Genomic DNA, 22598 nt, shown 5'->3' with positions numbered 1-22598 from the left:
CCATTCAAGTATTGTCCATGGTTAGCTGTCCAGCTGATGATTTCAAATCTTGACCTAGTTCTAACTTACACTTTCCTCTAAAAAAAAAAAAAGAAATTTATTTCTGGAAGGCAGAAGAGATGGCCCCCTTCCACATCCCTTAGAACCTATGAGTATTGCCCTTCTATATTTCAAAAGATGTGATAATTAAAGATCTTGAGAAATGGCTTTTATCTTGGATTCTCTTGTGGGTCTTGAATGCAACCACTGCCTCCTTATAGGAGAGAGAGGCCGAGGCAATTAGATAGGGATTCACACAGAGCAAGCAATGTGACTATGGAGGCAGAGATGGGAATGATGGAACCACCTGTGGAAGAATGCCAACAGCCAGCAGCAGCTGAAAGAAACAAGGAAGGATCCTTCCCTAAAAACCTCTGGAGGGAATGTGGCCCTAACAACACCTTGATGTCAGACTTCCTGTCTCCATTTCCCTTAAGTAACCCAGTTTGTGGTGATTCACAACAGTAGCCCTAGGAAACTAGTATGTCCTCCAATCAGGATTTTTACTTTTTGTGATTATAGAATTGCATTCATTCATTCATTCATTCATTCATTCATTCATATGTTTTCTAATAGATTTCATATCTGGTGTTTTTTAAGTTTTTTTTTTAAGATTTATTTTTAAGTAATCTCTACACCCAACATGGGACTCAAACTCATGATCCCGAGATCCAGAGTCGCACATGCTCCACCAACTGAGCCAGTCAGGAACCCCAGCACATTTCATATTAGTGACTTCAAGTAGTTTGTCATTGCTAAGGCACATAGAAGTATTTCCTTTTAAAAATCTTTTTCCAAAAGCATATTTATTCATTTCATCATATTTAAATTTTTTCACCTTTCTGGATAGACAGTTTTGTTTTTCACTATGTGCTTATGTTCTATGTTTTATATATATATATGTATATATACATATATATATACACACACACATACTTAAATGTAAATATATTCTTAAAAAATATTTAATGTGATATGCATATTTTAAATTTACACCTAATTACATTGATGTAAATCAAATAATTAGAAATAATAAATTATTAACTTAGCTAGATGTAAGATCTACATACAAAAATTAATTGCACATATATTCACAAAAAACAAGCGATTACAAAATATGATTTTACAATGACATCATTTTTGGTCAGCTTTATCACCAGGATGCCATAATTATTTAAACCTTTCTTTCTTTGGATTTGTCTCAGTGCTTCCCACCACCATTTGTTGGCTCTTTTTTAAAAATTAACTATCAGTGAACTGAAGCCAATATTCAAATCACTTTTTTACAAGAAGGATGTTGGTTATTACCATGTGTAACACCGTCTGGTTGTCCCCACACAGTCAGGAGAGACATAAAAGTCATGAGTGACAAAGCTTCCCTTTGTTCTCAACAGAAACCAATTCCTTGTCTTCTGACATCTGGTGTTGCAACAGGAAGCTCTGAAATCAATGAAACTAGTTTTTCATTTCTCCGGAAGTAACTTTCTCTTCCTTCTAGCTCTAAAGCTTGCAGGATTTTTCTTATAGAAATATGACAGGCATCTGATTGCTGACCACTATTTGGTTTCCCCCTATTACCTCTAGAGAAATGGAAGGTTCACATTTTGCAGTTCCTTGGCAACCTGTCTGGCTAGTGCAATGTGTGGAAGTGATGTGTCTCACTTCCCGCAGAGCCACTGAAGAGCTAGAACTCCACTTTCCACCACTTTCTTCCCTGTCTTGATGATCAGAGCAGCACATGTTGATGTGCACATCCACAAAGTCAATGTACCTCAGATGCTGAACCAACCCACAGCGGACTCCCACCCTGGACAGTCATCTGGGCACATGGGCTTCACAGGAGTAAGGAAAAACATTTTTTGTGTGAACCCACTGAACTGGGGTTGTTTCTTACTCCAGTAAAATCTGGCCCATGCTCTAAGATAGTTTGTACCTCTTCTAGCAATTATTAACAGAGAATCACATTTGTTACCCAGCACTTAAGAAATTCTCCCACTAAGCCTACATTTATTCCTTGTGTTCTCATTCTTCTGGCCTCTCCTTCAGAGACACCATTTCCCCAGTGGCTGCCTCTCCATTCTTTGTCATCTTCCATCTCTCAAGTCAGCAAACATTTGCTGTTGAGGGCCACATTGTAAATATCCTGTACTTATGGGCCAGAGGATTTCTGTCATAATTCATCAGCTGTCATTACAGCATGACAGGTTCCCTAGATAACACATAGATGAAGGGGCATGTCTGCATTTACCTTACTTACAAATTCAGGTGATGAGTTAGATTTCACTCAAAGGCTGTAGTTTGCCAAACTTTATCCTAAAAAAAGAGAGCAAACAAAGAAAGAGACATGGGGCTGAGAAAGAGAGAGCACTTTCAACACTGGATGGGGCCAAGGGCATTCCCAAGGGCATTCCCAAGGAGAAGGCCAAGGGATATGTCTGGGAGGCAACTGTGCTAAAAGCCTAGGGGGAAGCTAGTCCAGACTGGGGCAGGAAGACATTAGACCATCTGGGGATGGGCTAGAGGAACAAAGCCAGCTGATGAACTGATAGGTTCAAACATACTAAGGTGAATTTTACATTTGGGGATAGAGTTTAGGGATGAATTAATGATGGTGCCTAGAATATAAAATAAATTTTAAAATTAAGGCAATTAATAACTTCGTGAAAAATGTAAAGCTGTACCACAAAGGAAATGTAATCATTATGAACGACATGACTGGGCTATGAAAAATACATACACATGGCAGGAAGTATAAAATCTAAAAATTAATTTTATCAGTAACTCTATTTGACTGTTGGGAGAATAAAGGTGGAGGAAGGGATAGGCAAGAGCATGATGGGAAAGAGAGAAAACTTCATCTTCCATAGGGCACATTTCATGGATAATACCTACACATCTAATAGAGAAATATTGGTATCACAATAAGTATAAAAACTCCACAATAAGTATAAAAACTCCCTCCTAGAGAGGCTGCTGGGTGACTCAGTCAGTTGAGCATCCTACTCTTGATTTAGGCTCAGGGTAGTGGGATTGCGCAGCCAGCTTTGCACTCAGTGGGGAGTCTGCTTGAGATTCTCCCTCTACCTCTACCCCCCCCTCAAGCCCACACATGCTTGCTTTCTCACTCTCTGTCAAATAAATAAGTAAATATTTTTTAAAAAGTGACTCCCTAGGGAGAAAGATAGCTGGGGTGTAGAATGTTGAGGCATAGAACTGCTACTTTTTTATTAATGTGACATTATAATGTACAATTTTTGGAGCTACAAGTTTTGAAAATATGTCTATGTGTGATTCTGATGAAACTTTAAAACGCATAATACTGCAAAAGCCACCATACCCTTTTTCAATTCCTATATTTAGAACTCCTGAGTCAAAGGTGATCAGTTTTTTAAAGCAGATTTGGATTAATCTGACTACACTGTCTTTCAGAAAGGCAGTTATCAATATGTTTACTGAGCAGAATATGTGATTGTCTTTCCCTAAAATCTCCCCAATCCTGGCTATCATTATTTTCTCTTAACTTTCATCAATCTGATGAGAAGAGTGGTTTTGTATTTATTTTGAAAATATCCACTTTGGATGTGTTTTCCTTAAAATTATTCATTTGTATTTCTTCTGTAGAAAAGTACCTGTTCATAATCCCACTCCCTTTTCCTATTGAAATATTCATTTTCTCTTATTATTTAAAAGACTTGTTTTTTTTATATGAAATAGAATACTCTTTATCTGCCAAATAGGAAGGAAACCTTAATTTGCAGCTGTGGTTTGCTTTTAAACCTTTTTATCATATCTTTTTATCATGCCCAAATATTAATCTGTATATAAAACGACTGAGCATTTTTCCCTACATAGTTTCTGGCACCAGGGCCATGATTAGAAAGTTCTACTCTAAATGACATAACTTCTATTTTTATTTCCTTTGAGAAGTTTGCTGTACTGCTATTCCATGTCTACATATATAATTAAAAGTCAAGCACACATGATATTGTGGATGTTAATTCTTAACGATGAGAGGCATTCATTGAAGAGATACCATGTAACAGGCACTCCTGTGAATGTTTGGAAGGGTTTACTCATTTATTCCCAGAGTAATCATATTAGTGATCCATTATTATCTATTTAAGAAAGGAGGAAACTCAGACTTTTAGAGGTTTAGGAGTTTGCTCAAAAACTTCCTGTACCCTGGGCACCACAGACCCATTTTGACTCAGCAGAGAACAACTCAGAGCCAACTCCAAGCAGGAGGGACATAGAGATAGTGGAATGTGGGCCAAGAGTGATCTTGCGGGGCTGCAGGGAGGAGGTGTCCCTTCCCAGTGATCAGCAACAACCAGACAAAGAGGAAATCAGCATGGGAAACATTTGCTGCACACCCTCACACATCTATGTCAGCCGGAGCCAGATCCTCTTCCCTCTCCCTCAGAAGGGTGCCCCCCACCCCCTGCATTTTGTCTGTAATTAGGTTCAGAGAGGAAACACAGACAGAGTCCGGATCAAGGCCAGGAAACAAACTGCTAGGAGCTCGCCTCTGCAGCAACCAAACAAGTGTAGTTTGGTTTCCTGCCCTGTCTGTGGGCCAGGCTTTGGCAGAATGGCCTCATCAGAGGTCAGGAAGCTGGTCTGGTTACATATTCATGTTACCGTGTGACTTTGAGTAGGTCACTAACAGATCTGGGCCTCAGTTCTCCCGTGTGGGAGGGGAAAAAAAATAAAAAGCAACACCTCCCTCCCAAACCTACTGTGGGATTCATTAGGAGAGCGCATACGTGAATACACCTAGTTCCTAGGCAAGAGAGCCCATGACCTCCTGTGCCCATCCTCTTCTTGTCTGTCCCTTTGCCCTTATCCCTAGTCTCTGCTCATTGCCACTACAAGGAGCAGGGCTCTGCACCCAGGTGGAGTGGGGAGCAGGAGTCTGGGGGGTGGGGGCAACAGGGGACCTGCAACCAATACCCTCAATAGATTCAAAGCTCCTCTTCAATCTTGAGCTCTGTGCAGAACTCCCTGGGGCTGACAGGCCAGCCTGTCAGAGCCCTTGGTGGCCGCATGTGAATTACATGTTAGCCCAAGGCCAGGAGTCCTCTTCTCTCTCTCTCTCTCTCTCATTCTTTCTAACATTTGTTTGTTTGCTTTATATAAAATATCTTTGTAAGTCGCATCATTTTTTTAAAGTGCTAACATTCACTAAATAGATGCTGGAGTCCTACATGTGTTTATGTATCAGTTATGCAACTAGAGCGCTAGTGCTCACAGGTGGTAGGATTGAGGATTTAGAGGTGATCGGTGGTCCAGGTTCTTGTGCTCCTCCCACCGCACCCTCCCATTGACCCATTTTTTGCTACCAGCCCCACTCTCCCCGCCTTTGCGAGGAACACTCCCTACACTTTCTTACTGGTACTGAAACTCCACCTGTTTTCTTCTCTCCTCCAGCACCCATAAAACCTCCCAGGGTGGAAACACGTCACTGACTTATGAGGCAGGACTAAGTGTGAGGTTTCTGACCACTCCTAGGGGCAGTGAGGTTTGGAGTTCTTGCTCAGACCTCTAAGTGCTCCCGAGCTTGACACTCACCTTCAGCGTGGCTTTCCCTGGAGCAGGGGGCAAAGTCCAGGTCCTGCAAAGAAGAGGCAGTGCAGAGAGAAAGGCCGGTGGGCAGCCCGTTATTTGACCACAGCTTCCTCCTGGCCATCCCAGCTCCTCCCCAAGGCAGAACGGAAGACCCAGGATCTATGCGCCAAGCAGGGCTGTTGCCTCCACATCCAGACTCACGCTTGTCCCTGGAGGTCCCCGCTTCCCTCTGCCCGTGGCCAGCCCTCCCCAAGTCTCCCACTCCCCAGGCTGGCCTTGGCCTTTCCCATTTTGTCCATCTTAGAAGGCTGGAAGAGCTGAGCAGAGTCAGACCAGCTCCTGGTTCCCTTTCCCCTGTGTCCCCTATGTTCCCTGCTGCCAGCACACAGGGAAAGGACTGGATGGTCTGGAGAGCCTCGCTCCTGCCACTGCTGCTGCTGCCACTGCTGATCCCAGGTAAGGAGGAAGGGAATAGCATGGGGTGGAAAGGGGAGTGTGCTATAGGGACTATGGGACAGTGGGACATGAAGCAAATGCTCTATGACTGCTGGTGGAGCTGGTCCTGGTGTGGCCATGACCTGCAGCCCTCTCTTCAGGTTCCTGGGCACTACCAGAGGCTCAGCATCTTCATCGAGTGGCAGGGCAGACACTTTCAGTGACATGCCGGTACCCCCCCAAAGGCTGGCCCTACCAAAGGAAGGGCTGGTGTAAGGAGGTGTCGCCGTCCAAGTGCACCAGGTTAGTCAGCAGCTCCAGTCCCCACAAGCTGGTTCAAGCCTCTCGATTCTCAATCTGGGACAACCCTAGCACCGGCCTATTCATTGTCACCATGATTGGTCTGAAGGAGGAAGACTCGGGATACTACTGGTGTAGAATCTACCGTGCTTCCAGCAACGCTGTCTCTAAGTCCGTAAGATTCTATCTGGCAGTGTCTCCAGGTAAGCCCTTTCCCATGGGGTCCCCTAGCTCCCTCCCAAGTTTCCTGGTCATGGAAGCCAGGCCACCCTTCGCCCATTCAGTCCTCCTGGGAAGGCTCTTGGAAACAGGTGCACACACATGCACCCACCGCATTCACTGTCCATCTTGATGACTTACAAGCTTCCTAAAGGTGCTCAAACAGATCATTTGAGCATGCTGACCAGCTTGAGCTCCTATGACCTGGCCACAGGGGAGCCCAAGACTCCCCAACATTTTTAGAGAAGGCACCTGTACCTGGAACGTAGTAGGTGCTCAGTAAATGTCTGGCCACTGGCCACAAACCACCCCCCACTATGTTGATAGAATATTGGTCTGTCCATTCTTCCTGGCCTGGATCAGTCATCAGCAGACTAGTCTGAAAGCCAAGGATGGTTTTTAGATGGTGGGGAAAAAAGTAAAAGAAACATAGTATTTTGTGACACATGAGAATTATAGGAAATTCAAATTCCGGTGTCCATAAATGAAAGTTTTTTTGGGAACAGAGCCATGCTCATTTGTTTACCTATTATCTAAGACTGTTTTCATGCTACAGGAGCAAAGTTGAATAGTTCTGACAGAAGCCATATGGCCCACAAGCCTGAAGTAATCACTCTCTGGCCCTTTACAAACAAGTGTGCCAACCTGAGTCTGAATCAGATCTTCTCAGAGTATCTGTGCTTACAGTGGACTGAATGTTTATGTCTCCCACAAAATCAAGTTTGAAATCCTAACCCCCAAAGTGATGGTATTTGGAGGTGGGGCCACAGGGAGGTGATGAGGTCATGAGGGTGGGGCCCCTATGAGAGGAATTAGTGCCCTTCCAAAAGGGATCTCCAGTGAGATCTCTCCTCCATATTTCCATCATGTAAAAAGACAACCTAAGTAGAGAATTCACCAGAACCCCACAGTACCCTAATCTCAGACTTCTAACTTCCAGAACTGAAGAAATAAATTTCTGTTGTTTCTAAGCCACCCCATCTGTGGCACTTTGTTATAGCAGCCCAAACAGACTAGGAGAGTGGTGGAGGATCTTTTCAAAACATCTCCAATCCATCAATGACTTTTTTAAATAAAATACAATAAAAATTAATTACTAGAAAAATAAAATGAGGAAAATACAAAACAAAGTACTAGCCCAAAATGCTTATTCAATTTTACAGACATAAAATTACATTTCAACAAAGACTATCAGAACACACATAAGGAAAAAAGTTCAGTTATAAAAACAGTACTCTGGTTCATTGCAAGTATGCATGTGGGTGATGGATATAGTTGCTTACCATTAGAGCTGAAACACCAAAGTGCCTCAATCATAACTGAGCAAAACTTAGAAGTAAAGTATCAATTTCCCATATTAAGTGCCATCCACACTTTGAGCAAACACCCTGTATATCCACATTTAAGGATTTTAATGTGACAAGTGAGCATTCTTCTTGCTTAACTTACCTAATCTGAATAGCATTAAGGCGTCATAACTCTTCAGAGAAAATACCTTAAAAATTGTTTTAAATCTTTGTTTTAATAACACTTATAATAGAAAACTAGTCTCACAGTTATGTTGACAGAAATCCAAGAAGGAATTTTAAATCAATTTCCACAAGCTCAATATTTTTAGGTTTAATTTCTACAAAAGGGAATGAGTGATACTGTATTTTCTTTTTTTTTAATTTTTTTTTATTTATTTATGATAGTCACACAGAGAGACAGAGGCAGAGACACAGGCAGAGGGAGAAGCAGGCTCCATGCACCAGGAGCCCAACGTGGGATTCGATCCCGGGTCTCCAGGATCGCGCCCTGGGCCAAAGGCAGGCGCCAAACTGCTGCGCCACCCAGGGATCCTGATACTGTATTTTCAAAATGCATCCTTAATCCTTCATCTAGTTCCAAAATTTATCTTATAAGGGTAGTTTATATTTAAAATATATTTTGATGAAAAAATGGATTCTGAATCTATGAAATTCCTATCACATATCTTCTTTTGGCAGAAAATGAAATTCATAACATTCTATCAAAGTATTAAGGTTTTTCTATAAGTACTTTGGCAGATATGCAATATTTAGATCATCACCTGTTTTGTTGATAACTGTTACCAAATTAGAACATGCAACCTATGGAAACTTCTTCTAAGCCTCTTTTGTTTTCACCCTTAGATTTTATTTGCCATTGAAAAATATGTTGAAAAAAAATATGTTGTGCTCTTCCCTTGCATGGGATAACCTCAAGGCTGTAATATAAACAAGGCTGACTCTGTGATTCACATCTTTAAAAAGTTAGTAATAACTTGGTTTCCATCTTGCCAAACATTAAGAGTCCTTTTGTAGATCAAACATTCTCAGGGGAGCTCTCCCACTGGGTAATCATGGTAACTTGGCATGCAGTAACAACCATGCAGTGTTTCCACATTATCACACAATAAAGAGAATGATTTCAAATTCAACACATTCATCTTTATGTAATTCACAATTTTGATCACTTTGGTAAGTCCGTGGTGCAGTCTAGCTGGTACCTCTTCATAGCAAGGCTTGGAAGGAGCAGCTACAGCCATCAGAACGTATTCCTACATGGAACTGGGACCCCACACCACTGGTGTTTGTGGTTCTGTTCAGTTCAGGGTTAGTTGCGTTTTTTGACAATGAAGCAAAACGAGGCATAAGAATACCTCCCTATCATCCTGTTCAAATTGCACACAGAGTGAAAGGAATAGCTATGTTTGCAATATGTGTGCATTTCTCAAGTTGCCGTGAAAAAATACTTTGCTAGCTGCTAGCTTGATTTGTTACGGAGTTGGTCTTCCTTCTCATTTGCCAGTTCCTGACTACCTGGAGCTACTGTGTCAATAGAAGGGGATATTTAAGCTCCCTTCTTTGCCACAGACTAACTCAGTACAGGGGGGCAAACACCTCTTGTACAATCTTTCAAGGAGGTTTTGACAACTGTAGATAGATATTCTGTCTCAGGAACACAAAGCTGTTACTTTTCAAGAAGCCCACAGAACACTAGAGTTTGTACGTGAATAGTGACTGCTTCTAAGAACTTTGTAATTCAATACTCTTTTTGTTTTTAAAAAAATAGTTCATTTTGAACTTTTGGTTTTGTGTTTTACGTGTAAATGTCACTTGTTTTCATGATGTATTTTTCCATTAGCCAGGACCTCTCAACAATTAACTCACTGGGTTTTAGTACTTCACCATTAATTGTAACTATAAAACTCATACTATGTATGAGTGCCATAGTTTCCCATTGCTGGCATAACAAATCTCCACAAATGTAGTGACTTAAAGCCATGCAAATTTATAGTTTTACAGCTCTATAGATCAGAGGTCTGGAATGGGTCTCACTGGGCTAAAATCAAGGCGTCAGCAGGGTGTTGTTCTCCTTTCTGAAGGCTGTTAGAATCATGCTCATTCAGGTCTTGTGCAGAATTTTGTTCCTTGTACCTGTAGGACCTAAGTCCTGTTTTTTTGTGGTTTATGTACTAAGAGCTTTCCCAGCTTCTAGAGGCCGCCACATTCCTTGGCTTGTGGTCCTCTTCCTATGTCCTCAAAGCCAGAGGCCCTTTCTGAGCTGCATTTCTCTCTGATTACAGCTAGGAAACATTATCTGCTTTTATTTTATTTTTTAAGACTTTATTTATTTGATAGAGAGAGAGAGAGCACAAGTGGGGGGAGCAGCCGAGGGAGAACCAGACTCCCCACTGAACAGGGAGTGCAACGTGGGGCTCGATCCCAGGACCCCAGGATCATGATCTAAACTGAAGGCAGATGCTAAACTGACTGAGCCACTCAGGCACCCTCATTCTCTACTTTTAAATACTAATCATTAGATTGTACCCACCTGGAATATCTCTCCCCCTCAAGATCTCTAACCTTAATCCCCTCTAAAAGTCCCTTTGGCCATATTAGGTGACATTCAGAGGTTCCTGTGACAGGGACAGGGACATTGTCCTGCCTACCGCAGTGAAGGATTACATTTTCGAATAAAACCAATGCAAACCCTTAATAACTTCAGAAGGGAAAGTATCTTTGAAATCCATTCCACTATCGCCGTTTGCTTTATTACTACCGCTACGTTCAGAAAAGAGATGGCTTTTCCCAACAAAAAACCTCAGTGACTTTTGTTTTGCTGATAATTAGTACTTGAATGAGCTAATCACTACTCTACATTAGCCAATCATGTCAAACTCTAATTTTTTAAAAGATAGATTAAAATTTTTACCAATTATGTAAATGATTCTTTTCAAGTGTTTATACACCTTTGGGTTATAGTCGACCAACTAATCTCCAGGTATCGTGGCCCGTTCTGATGCTTTCATGCAGCTTGTGCCGTATGGAGCCCTCCGTGACAGTTTAACAACACCCAAACTGGTCTGTATCCTGTGTCAACCAGATCAGTTTACAAATCACATGCTTGGACCTTGAGGTAACAGCAAAGTGATGTACAAATTTTAAGATCCTTACTCCCGATTTCTTTATTTACCTTGTGCAGGCATGCTTTAAATAATTTGTGGACCAGCATTAGCCCATAGATCACACACTGTAGCTCAGGACTAGAATTTTCCTTGAGTGTCCTGACAACCTCTTCCAGGTTGGGTGTATGGGTCGCTCCTGGTCATCATTCCGGGCAGCCTCAGAGAGAGTGCCTTTGTGGGACAGGGTCATGTCCATATGTCCATTGGCCCAGGATTCTCTCTAGGGAAGTTCCCAGCCATAGGGTGTCTCAGCATCAGGTACCCACTCCTGCATGCCTCTTCCTCTCTCTTTTCCTCAGCTTGGGGGTGGGGGGACTGCTCCCCTCATGGACCTTGGGTGGGTGTGCAGACCTAGCTGAGAACACTGAGAGTCCCTGGGTCCTGTCACAACGTTGGGGCTGACCCTCCTTCTGTTTCCCTCCTGGGCCTCACCCACCCCCAGTAGTCATTGTTTCCTCTTTCTCCTTAATAACCCCCATCACCCTTCCAGAGATGACCTTCCTCCAGCTTCCATCAAGAGCTCGTAGCATTTGTAGGTGTGGGGTCTTTCTGGGAAGGCAGGGCAGTGGGGATGGGGAACAGGTAGCTCACAACGTTTCAAAATCAAGAGGGAGTCTCCTAAAAGGTATTTACCCATGCCATTAAGGCAGTGGGGCCTGCAGAGGGACCTAGGGTTCTGCTGCATAACCAGAAAGGACAGAGTTGGAAGAAGCAGCCTTAAAATTCCCCGTGAGGGGCCCCCTTCCCCTAACAGCCCCAGAAGTATGAGAAAGAGAACGGATGCCAGAGACGAGAGCCGCTTAAAGACAGTGACTGTTTCTACACTCGGGGAGCCTGAGAGGTAGACAGTGCCCTCCCAGACATGTAGAAATGCTTGGAGGGAAGCCCAGGCCTCCTGACTCCTCTTCTAGTGCTCTTCCCGGACCCAGGAACACCTCCAAAGAACTGGATAGAACCTGAGCTACGGGTCTGTCTCCTCTTCAGCCACAGGACTTCACAACCTAGTCCCACCCTCACAAATTGTATTTTTCCCCTGGGGTTGAATGGGCTTCTGCTCCCGGTCCAGCCCAAGTCCCTGCTCCAGCTTTCCTGCCAGCTACAACAGAAGTGCCGTCCCACCAGTTAACTAGGGTTCTTTCTCTTTCCCTGGCAGCTCCTACCTCCATGCAGGCCACCGAGGCTTCCAGTGAACTGGTCTCATCACAGACCCAGAGCTCTTTCCCCACAACAGCGTCCTCTGCCACCATCACCCCTTCACAGTGAGTTCAGGGTGGGACCTCACCCCAACAGCCCTGGCTCAGGGGCCCACAGGTGACAGCTGTCACCCCAACCCCTCGTCCCCTTTTTGTCTGCTGTTGTCCAGGCCACAAAACTCCACCCTCCACTCTGCAGCCCCCAGCGCTCTGGTGCCCGTGCTCTGTGCCTTCCTTGTGGCCAAGAGCCTGGTGCTATCGGCCCTGCTTGTCCGGTGAGTGGGTTTGGGTTGGGCTTAGGGGAAAATGGGGCAGGGAACAGCTTCTGTCCCTGGACAGAGAGTCAGGGAATCAGGCAGTAAACACAGAGGCAGGACAAATTATACCCAACAGAGCTGTCCACAGGAGCCCCTCACGGGTCCATCCATTGTGCATGCTCACTATAAGCTCACCTTTGTCTCCTTCAAACTTAGATGTCTTGTCCACATTTTTCCATCTGTTTTCTCCTTGCCTCTTCTTCTCTTCCTTCCCTTCCCCTGCCTCTCTCCCACTGATTCATCCCTCCTCCCGTACCACTGACCTGTACAATCACAAAGTCCCTCTTACCACCTGCCCTTCCAGAAGGCCTACCCAGGGTCACCATCCCAGGGCACAGCCCCTTCCCAAGTGGTGAGGGAGAAAGGGTGTGCACAGAAGGGAGAGGCACACCCTGGGGAGGAGGGAATGCACTAGGGGGAAGGTGGGTGGAGCTGGGGGAAAGGTGCCGGGACAGGGCGAGACAAGAGGATCCTGGGACAAGGACCAAGCAAGCAGAGGAGGGACGGGTTGTGGGGATAGGGCAATAGGGTCAAAGAGTGGATTTGAGTCACTTCCTGTATTTCTCCCCCTCACCCCCATCTCAGAGCCTCAAGGAGTCCACACGTACAACACAGAGGGAGGTCTCTGATGCGCCCAGCTCAGCCCAGACACCAGGCCTTGGGGTCCAAGAAGGATGGCCAGTCTCCCCCAGGCCCCCGAAGAGCTCCTCCCTGGCCTCTGAACCCCATGCTCTCTGCAAAGAAAAGGCATAAATCCCCCAGAACTTGACCCAACGCCCTTGGCTACACCCCTCACTCCAGTGCTGAGGATTTCCCAGCCTGTTCTCTTCCCAAGGTCAGGCCCACTGGTTGCTCACATGCAGTTGGCATCCGGGCCAAGGAACCGAAGGCCGGTGCAGCAGCTGTCCCCCACCTGAGCCAGCATTGTGGGCCACTGTGACTCCTCTCTCCACCGCCTCCTCCACTAGCCCTCCTCCTCATCCCTTTGCTTCCATACTTCTCACCCCCTTCTCCCCTGCCCCCTCTCCCTCCCATCTGTAGCCAAAACCCCAATGACCCCAATATTTCTCTCCTTATCCCTCATTTGTTCAGCCATGCTCTGCCAGACTCTGTTCTGTTCTTCTCTGTCGTTTCTGCCTCTTCCTCCCTCTTTGCAAATCCCCACCACCTGGCACTTGTACCCAGGCCAGTCAGCCAATCACCTAACCAGCATCCTGCCTTTGGTCCCCACCTCCTGGATTGTTCTCCTTTATCGTCCCTTCTCAACAACACCTCTGGGCATTTTTACACATGGCGGGGCGGGGAGGAGTCCAATGTCATTACTGCTCTGCCAAGTTTAGCCACCCCTTTGTCACCATGTCACTGTGCATCCCCCGTGCTGCCCTTACTGCCACCATGATGGCTGCAGGCTCTGGAGAGGAGTGGCTTTTCCCGTTGCAAGCTGGGCTGGGGGCTTTACAACCAAGACCACCCTGGTCTGACCCCAGGCACTCCCCATTGCAGGTCTCTTGTCTCTCTGACACTCTCTCAATGTCAGACTTTCCAGACTGAACATCTTTCTCTTCTTTCCTGTTTCTCATCTAGTTGTCTTTATTCCTACTTTCTGGGAAAGTTCCTCAAAGTTACGTTCCAGTTCTTCTTTTCGAAGATTTATTATTTATGCTATCACATCTTAAAATTTCTAAAATGGTCCATTTGTTCTCTGAATATTCCTTTATAGCATGCATGTTTCTTGGGGGGATGCCTTTTTTTTCCTTGGGAAATATTAAAGTTTTAACTTTTGAGGGTCTTTTGTAAGCCTTGTGTATTTTGTTTCCTCCAGATACCTTTTTGTATCTTCTGTCTTCTTTCACTAACCTCTGTCATTTCTCAGAACTTTCTGGAAACCTCTGCTGCTTCTTGGCAGCCCGTCAGTAGTTAAAAGCTTGGATGCTCAGTGTGTGTTACAGAGATTTATGGACTGCATTGATTTGGCAAGTTTCATTGTTACAGACTTTTATGCCCCTGCCCCTCCATTTCTATGTTGAAATCCTAACTGCCCCCCACAAGATGATGGTATTTGTAGGGGAGCCTTGGAGGTGACTAGCTTATGATGGAGAAACCCTCACTACTGGGATTGGTATCTTTATAAAACAGCCCCACAGAGTTCTCTGGCTCCTTCTACCTTGTGAGGACACAGCAAGTAGACAGCCCTATATGAACCAAGAAGGTTCCCCCAGACACAGAATCTGCCAGCAACTTGGCCTTGGACTTCCTGGACTCCAGAACTGTAAGAAATACATGTTGCATATCAAGTCTATGGTATTTTTGTTATAGCAGCCCAAGTGGACTAAGACAAGCATGGCTGCATATTCTCTTCTCTTTGAAAGCTCAGTTTCTCCAAAAAGGCTCTTTTCATTGTCTTTGGGGGATGGTTCCAGGCACCAACCTTAGCAAAGCACAGGGGCCTCTCTGCCCACCATCTGTTTTCACCCCCTGGGGCCCCAGGTGGAATACACCTGGTGCCCTAAGCCTGGTGCCCTAAGTGGACATCTCTGTGACTCACCCTTGTCGGAGACTAACCTGCAGGTTGTCTGCAGGGCATGAAGAGTAAAAGGAGAAAGGATGTGGGCAGCTGACCCGCTTGCTGTATCTCATGAGAGGCAGAGAAGCTAGGAGCCAGATTGCTTCTCAAACCCAGCCCCCCACTTGTAGTCTGCGCCGGGAGCTACCCACACCTCCAATTTCTAAGGTTCTCTGGGCTTTTAAGGTAAAAAATGACTGACTGGTTTTTTATTTCTCCCACCCCCACCTTTCTCTGGTCCATCAAAGTCATCCAGTTGTTACCTAGCTTTAAGACGTTTACAGAGCCCTGTCTTCAGCCTTTAGGATGGATTTTTATAATTTTTATCCATTTATTGCCACCCCCCTCACACAGCTTCCACATCTCCTTAGCAGGAGCAGGGCAGGTACTCAGATATTCCATCAAACCAGCCCTGCCAGCTCCCAACACCATGGGCAGGAATAAGCGAGACCCCAGATCTCCACTTGCTCCTGTAAAGACTCCTGGTCCCTTCTCCACCCCACCCCCCACAGCCAATGCTGGGACCTCAGACCTGCAGCTTCCTTCCTTTCTCGCTGCCCCTCCCAGTCACAAGACCCCAGGCTCCCCAGTCCTCCCACATCACCCAGGATCGTGTCATAATAAAACCTTGTGAATTCATCAAATGAGCCCCATTTCCCACCTTTTCCCAAATCTATAAATCTTTTCGCTCTGCCCTCTGAAATGTGGGCCCTCATGTGTTCAGCTTCTCTGAATGGCACCTTCCTGCCTTTGGGGTAATCTGCCTCTCCTCTGAGAACACTTTTCTCTCTGTAGTTGGGTGGCATCTCGCTCTCCTTCACCACTGTGCCTGAGATGGGTGTGGTGTCTCTTCCCTCCTCAGTGCCACTTCCTATCTTCTTATCCTCCCTAAAGCAGCCCCACAATTTGATTTTCTGCCATCAGACAATACCATAGACCCCATTACTGTCACATCTCCTATACAATCTGGAGTCTCCTTCTTTCTTCTCATTGGCCTTTACCCCTGGCTCACTATTACTCCCATGGCTCCTGTCATAATCCTTGATGGGCTGTGGCCTACTTGGACTCATAGATGATCCTTCCAAATCCCTGACCTCCCAGTTCCTTATGTCCTCTCCTGCAGTGATCTCGTCCCCTCCCTTGCCTCAGCCACCATTCAGATGGTCAACAGGAATAGTGGCTCCCTCCTTAGTCTCAACTCTGAGCACCCCCCTTCCAGCCACCACCTGTCTCTCTAGCTCAAGAAAACTGACCTGATCACTGTGACTCTTCAACACCACTGGGATCCCTGATCCACTAGTTATGCCATCTTGTCCCTCTCCCTTACTTCACTCATGCTTTCCTTTCCCTTTGACCCCATGGCCCATCCTTACAATCACTCTTTGGCACATAGTTTCAGTTTCTTTTCCCCCCTCTGCTTTCACTGAACTCCCCTGGCACAACTCCAGCCCTGGTTGTATCCAGCTTTCCACTGCTCCACCCTGCATCCTGCCCTAAAGCTGAACATGACTGGAGAAAAGCAACCTATCATGCAAAGTATCCCTCTGTACACACATGGTCTCCTTTCTAGACTGCTAGTTCACAGCACCCTCTGGCCCCTCAAATTCCAGTGCCCTCTCCTCACCCTCAGCTGATGCCCTTGTATCCGAACTCACTGAAAACAAGGAGTCCTGTTTGGTCCAACTGCACCAGTCAATCATCCCTCTCCTATACCCTAAGTTCACTGTCTTCTCCCTATTCCCATCACAAGCCAACCTCTCCATATAGTACCCATCCCATCACTTCTTGTCTACACAAGAAAATTGCTCCAGAAGTTTGTCCCTCTCTCATGTGTCATGACAATCAGAATATAAATGGGCTATGACGTATTAAAAACTCTCTCTTGACCCCAAAGCACCTCCACCTACTGTTCCGCATTCTATTGCCCTTTATGACAAAACTCATAAAAGGAGTAGATACACTCTCATCCCCCAATATATCTCTTTTTTGTTGTCTCTTGAACTCACTCCAGTCGGCCTTGTGTGTGCCACACCCTGAAACATCTTGCCACAGTCTCCAGGGGCTTCCACATTGCTGAATCCATAGGTCAATCCTCAAAACTCATCATATTGGAAAGATGAGCAGCATTGAATGTGACTCACCACTCCTCCCTTCTTGAAATGCTTTTTTCCCTTGGCTTACAACAACAACAAAAATCTTGTCATTTCTCTCTCAAGTCATTTGATGCTATGTAGTAAGTTACTCAAACACTTAGTAGCATAAAACAACAAATGATGTGTTTATTATCTCAAAGATAGGTCGGAAGGGGTGGGAATCAGAAATTTTGGGAATATCTTAACTGGTGTTCATGATTCAGTATCTCTCACACAGTTGCAGACGGGATGTGAGCAAGAGCTGGAGTCAATGGAAGGCTTGACAGCAACTGGACCACTTCCAAGATGGCTCACCCACATGGTCAAGGTCTCAGTTTCTCACTATGTGGGCCTTGCTTCATGATGTGGGAGCCTACTTCCCCAGAGTAACCAATCTAAGAGAAACTCCAAGGAAGAAGTCACAGTGCCTTTCATAATCTAGTCTCTGAAGTCACACACACTTCATTAGAAACTGGTCGCTGAGGCCAGCCCACATTCAAAGAGAAAGGGATTGGACTCCATCTCTTGAAGGAAGAGACACAGAACCACCGCAGTACCTCCTCTGGCCACAAAATATTGACATTTCTCCCATATTCAAGATACACTCATCCAAAACACATTCCTGAGTAAAGGGAGTCAAAAAGTAAAAACAAAAGATAAATAAATGGAGAGAAAAAAGATACATACATCCCCTCCCAAAGTCTTCGCAAGTCTCACCCAATTATGGCATTAGCATCAGGTCCAGAAGATTGTTGTTTAAATCAGGCCTAGGTATGGGTGAGGCTCCTTGGGTGCAGTCCCTTACATATAGTACTTTGCATGCAGTTCTCCATATGAAGACCTGTGGCCAGAAGACAGAAGTTATGTGTCAGACACAAACCAAACATTCAATGGTGGTACAGACATGGAATAGCACAAGAGACAACCCCGGTCAAAAGAGGGGTAGATGGGAGATGAACAGAGCACTGATTCATAGAACAATTGGAGCTCAGCTGGACAGATGTTGGAAATTTCTTGATTCAGATGCTGCCCTACTTCTACCTGGGAATGATTCATCATGGCTCTTGGCCCCTCCCTCTGGGATCTTGGGTCTGCCCTCTGAGGTATTCTTTACTTTCCATGAAAGGCAGCCTGTATTTACAGCTTCATAATTTTCTCAACCTTCTTCCTTCCACTACAATTGGAAGGATACAAAGGCCTTTCAAAATTTTATACTCTGTTCCTTTCAGTCCAAGCTGATAGTGTTTTGTGAATATCACTCTCTAAAAAAATATGTGGGTCTCCTATGAATCTTCTTGAAATCCACTCAATTAAACAAAAGCCACACTCACAAATCTCCTCAATATAAGTTGTCTTCCATACCTTGCGCTTCTGCCGAGAAGCTGAGGGGTAATGTCTTTTACCTTCATTAGAAGCCCTTGAGTTTCATTGAAAGAATCTGTGAGGCACACACCCTCAAGCTCCTTAGAGGGCCTTGTCTAAAGCATTACCTTCATCCTTCTGGGGTCTCAACAAGGAATTCCACAGCCACTCTTGGTTTCATCTTTAGACTATATTTTCCTGAGAGAGTCCTGGATGTAATTTTAGCATCATTCACTGTTTGGAGATACTGAGAATGTTCAAAGCCATCAAGATCCCACTCCTTCATGTTGAATAGCCCTACCTATAGTTTACCTCCCTGCTCTCATAGTCTCCAGTAAGCCAAAGAAGAAACCAGGCAGCATCCTCAATACTTCACCCCCAAGATATTAGCTATACCACCTAGTTCATTGGGTATTTTTCCTACTTTCCTCATTACTGCAGGTGACAATGTTGCTAAACCTTCTACCACTACACAGCAAGTATCCCTTCTCCTTCTCCCCTACTGGCTCAGTGAATTTGGAAAATGTTCTTTAGGTCTCTATGCCCAATCTCCTCACCAGTAAAAGGAGAACTGACAATACCCATATAGCCAAGCTATGTGGATGACTAAGTAGGATGATATATTCATAAAGCATCAGACATTTGGAGGACACTGAACAAATGCTGTGCTTTAGAGGGAGTGAGGTGTAGTAGGAAGAGGACTCATCTGTTACACAGCAGAGGCAACTCAGAGCTGATCTCAGCTGGAGGGTCAGACAGCCTACAGGAAGTCAGCTCCTTTTTTTTTTAAGATTTTATTTATTTATTCATGAAAAACACAGAGAGAGAGGCAGAGACACAAGGCAGAGGGAGAAGCAGGCTCCATGCAGGGAGCCCGACGTGGGACTCGATCCGGGGTCTCCAGGATCACACCCTGGGCTGAAGGTGGCGCTAAACTGCTAAGCCACCCAGGCTGCCCCCTCAGGTCCTCTTCTTGATAGACAGCAGAGGGGAACACAGAATTTGGATTCTGGATTCTGACCAACTGACCAACCTAGGCCCAAAACACATGCAACTTTACTGATATCCTTCTTCTAGCCAGCAGTGGCCAGGGACAGCCTTCCTCCTTGCCAGGAGGCTGTGGTGACCAACTAAGTGTAATGGTTTGGGAAAAGGGTGGCCTCTGCATCTGGGTGCCATTCTGCAGCAGTTCCTTACCCAGCCCCACGCCCCATTCCTGTTCTGATTGCTGGTGGGACATGCAGTGGAAAACCCTGATGGAACTCAGGAGCCCAGATGCCCCTAAAGCCACCTGCCACTTTCAGTAGGTCACTGACCTTCTCCAGACTTGTTTCCTCACCTGTAGGAAGATGAATATTACCACCACGCTGTTGTGAGGATTTAGATAAACAAACAAGGGAAAATGGAAGGGGAGGTGGGCAGGGGGATGGAGTGACTGGGTGACGGGCACTGAGGGGGGCACTTGACAGGATGAGCTTTGGGTGTTATACTATATGTTGACAAATTGAACGCCAATAAAATATATGTATATTAAAAATAATTATTATTATTATGAATAATAAAAAATAGATAATGCAAACGGACAAGCCTTGCAAATTAGAAAATTATGTGAATATATATTGTTTCCTACGTTTTTGTCAAATTCTTTTTTTATTTTGTTTCTTAAAGTTGTATTTACTTAATCTACACCTAACATGGGGCTTGAACTCATGACCCTAAGACCAAGAGTCACATGCTCCTCTGACTGAGCCAGACAGGTGTCCCTAAGTTTTCTTCAAATTCTAAAACCAGGGATGTCTTTGTGGCTCAGTGAGTGGTTGAGTGTCTGCTTTTGGCTCAGGTAATGATCCCAGGGTCCTGGGATCAAGGCCCGCATTTGGTCCCCTGCTCAGTGGGGAGTCTGCTTCTCCCTATCCTTCTGCCTGTCCTGCATTCTCACATTTGATATCCAGGGGACCAACTTCTCTATTTTGCCCTATTTTCTCCATCATTTTCCTTCTTATCCTTAGTTTTCTCCTGTTGGGCCCTGGACACCCAGGAACCCCCGCGGGGGGTGGGGTTCTAAGCAAAGAAGAGCATTGCACATAATCCCAGTGACAGAGGGGCACAGGGCACAGGGACAGAGAGGCTTGGAAATAAGACCCTGATTAATGGTCTCAGCTCAGCCCTGTGTAAGCTTAGGCATGTCACTGCCCTTCTCTGAACTTCCATTTCTTTCTCTGCAAAACAGAGGGGATGGGGTTGAGTTAAAAAGCCCATTTCACAACCATAGGAGGTTAAGCCAATGAGCATGAAATGAACACTGTCCTGTGCCCAGCTAGGGTTACCAGGGACAGAGCACCATGGGATTCAAACAGACATAAGGAGCCAGCAGCCCTTGAACACAGAGTCCATAGGTGGAGGGACCCCTGCGGAAGATTCCAATCTGGACTGAGGGAAGGAGCAATGGTATGAGAGCAAAGTTGGATGTGAGGTGGCTGGGCAGGGGATGGAAGAAGCAGGACACTAGTGGGAAGAAGAAAGTGGCAGCAGGAGCCCAGCAAGGGTGAATATGATATTGCAATTTATAAAAAAATGTATATTGTGGTCTTCATCCATAGTTCCTCACAGCTGCCAAAATCCTTGAAATTTCCTGAGCAAATGAAGCCTCTTTTTTTTTTTTTTTTTTTTTTAGGTAGGCTCCACACCCAGCATGGAGCTGAGCATGGGGCCTGAACTCAGGACCTGAAGATCAAGACCTGAGCTGAGATCAAGAGTCCAACACTTAACCAACTGAGCCACCCAGGAGCCCCAATCAAAACCTCTTTTGCTCCTGAGATGGAAGCATCTTTTGTCATATTTGGTCTCTGTCTTTAGTGCCCAAAATGGCTTCAGAGCCATAAAGTTGACATGAGTGTCTTGTTATTCATAACAAGCACCTTGCCACCATCTCCAAGTTTATGTTAACGTCCCAACATTTGGAAATACCCTAAGGATGGGTGGGGCCTGGTTGCCCAATGTGGCCAGAGGGTTGGAACTTCTATTCCATCTCCTGATTTCCCAGGAGGGGAGAGGGGCTGAAAGTTGAATCAATCACCAATGGCCAATGATTCAATCAACCGTGCCTATATAAGGAAGAAAAAAAAAGAAAAAAAAAAGAAAAAAAAAAGAAAGGAGGGGGCTTTCAGGCTTTCAGAGCTTCCACACTGGAGAACCAGAATGCTTCCACTTGCCACAATATGTGGTCCCAAAGGACACTGGGGACAGAAGCTTCTGTTCTGGGAAACTTGCCTTATGTATTGCTTCATCTGTCTGTTGACTTGTACCCTTTAATATCCTTTGTAATAAACTGGTAATCCTTTGTAATAAATCAGTAATCTAGTGAGTACACAAGTTTTCTGAGTTCTGTGAGCCCCTCTGCAAATTAGTCAAGCCCAAGGAGGGTGTTGTGGGAATCCCCGATTTGTAGCCAGTTGGTCAGAAGCCCAGGCAGCAACCCAGGACTCATGACTGGCATCTGAAGGGAGCAGTCTTGTGGGACCATGCCCTTAGCCTGTGGGATCTGACGCTAGCTCCAGGTCAATAGTGTCAGAACTGAGTTTGTGGGGCACCCAGTCAGTGACCGTGAAGAACTGAGTTAATTGCTTGGTGGTGTGGGGAAAAAACCACATCCTGGGACACCCGGAGGGCTCAGCAATTGAGCATCTGCCTTGGGCTCAGGTCCTGATCCCGTGATCCGGGATCGAGTCCCACATCGGGCTCCCTGCATGAAGCCTGCTTCACCCTCTGCCTGTGTTTCTGCCTCTCTTTCTCTCTCTCTCTCTCTCTCTCTCGAATAAATACAATCTTTAAAAAACACACACACACACATCTTAATGAGTGGCTTTGCTATGGAGTCACATTCGTTTTTAGAGTAGCCATGATCTCATGTGCTCCCTAGAGAGGACATAAAGTCCCAGGAAGGGGCTGAAGCCCCTGTCCCATCTCCACTCACCCCTAAGGGTCTGGCAGCATGCTGTT

The 22598-nt window shown here is 45.4% G+C and overlaps 1 protein-coding gene across 1 annotated transcript; it reads left to right on the top strand.

The window, feature by feature from the left end:
• The first annotated feature begins 6008 nt into the window (after positions 1 to 6008).
• On the top strand, positions 6009 to 19906 carry LOC121486797 (natural cytotoxicity triggering receptor 2-like). Its single transcript, XM_041748082.1, has 5 exons — positions 6009 to 6063; positions 6204 to 6545; positions 12186 to 12291; positions 12396 to 12497; positions 19828 to 19906. The coding sequence occupies exons 1-5, from the start codon at positions 6009 to 6011 to the stop codon at positions 19904 to 19906; spliced, it is 684 nt and encodes a 227-aa protein (XP_041604016.1).
• The last annotated feature ends 2692 nt before the right edge of the window (positions 19907 to 22598 follow it).

Source organism: Vulpes lagopus, chromosome 1 (genome assembly GCF_018345385.1).
Source record: "Vulpes lagopus strain Blue_001 chromosome 1, ASM1834538v1, whole genome shotgun sequence".
Classification (NCBI taxonomy): domain Eukaryota; kingdom Metazoa; phylum Chordata; class Mammalia; order Carnivora; family Canidae; genus Vulpes; species Vulpes lagopus.
This window is presented reverse-complemented; position numbering and strand designations above follow the sequence as displayed.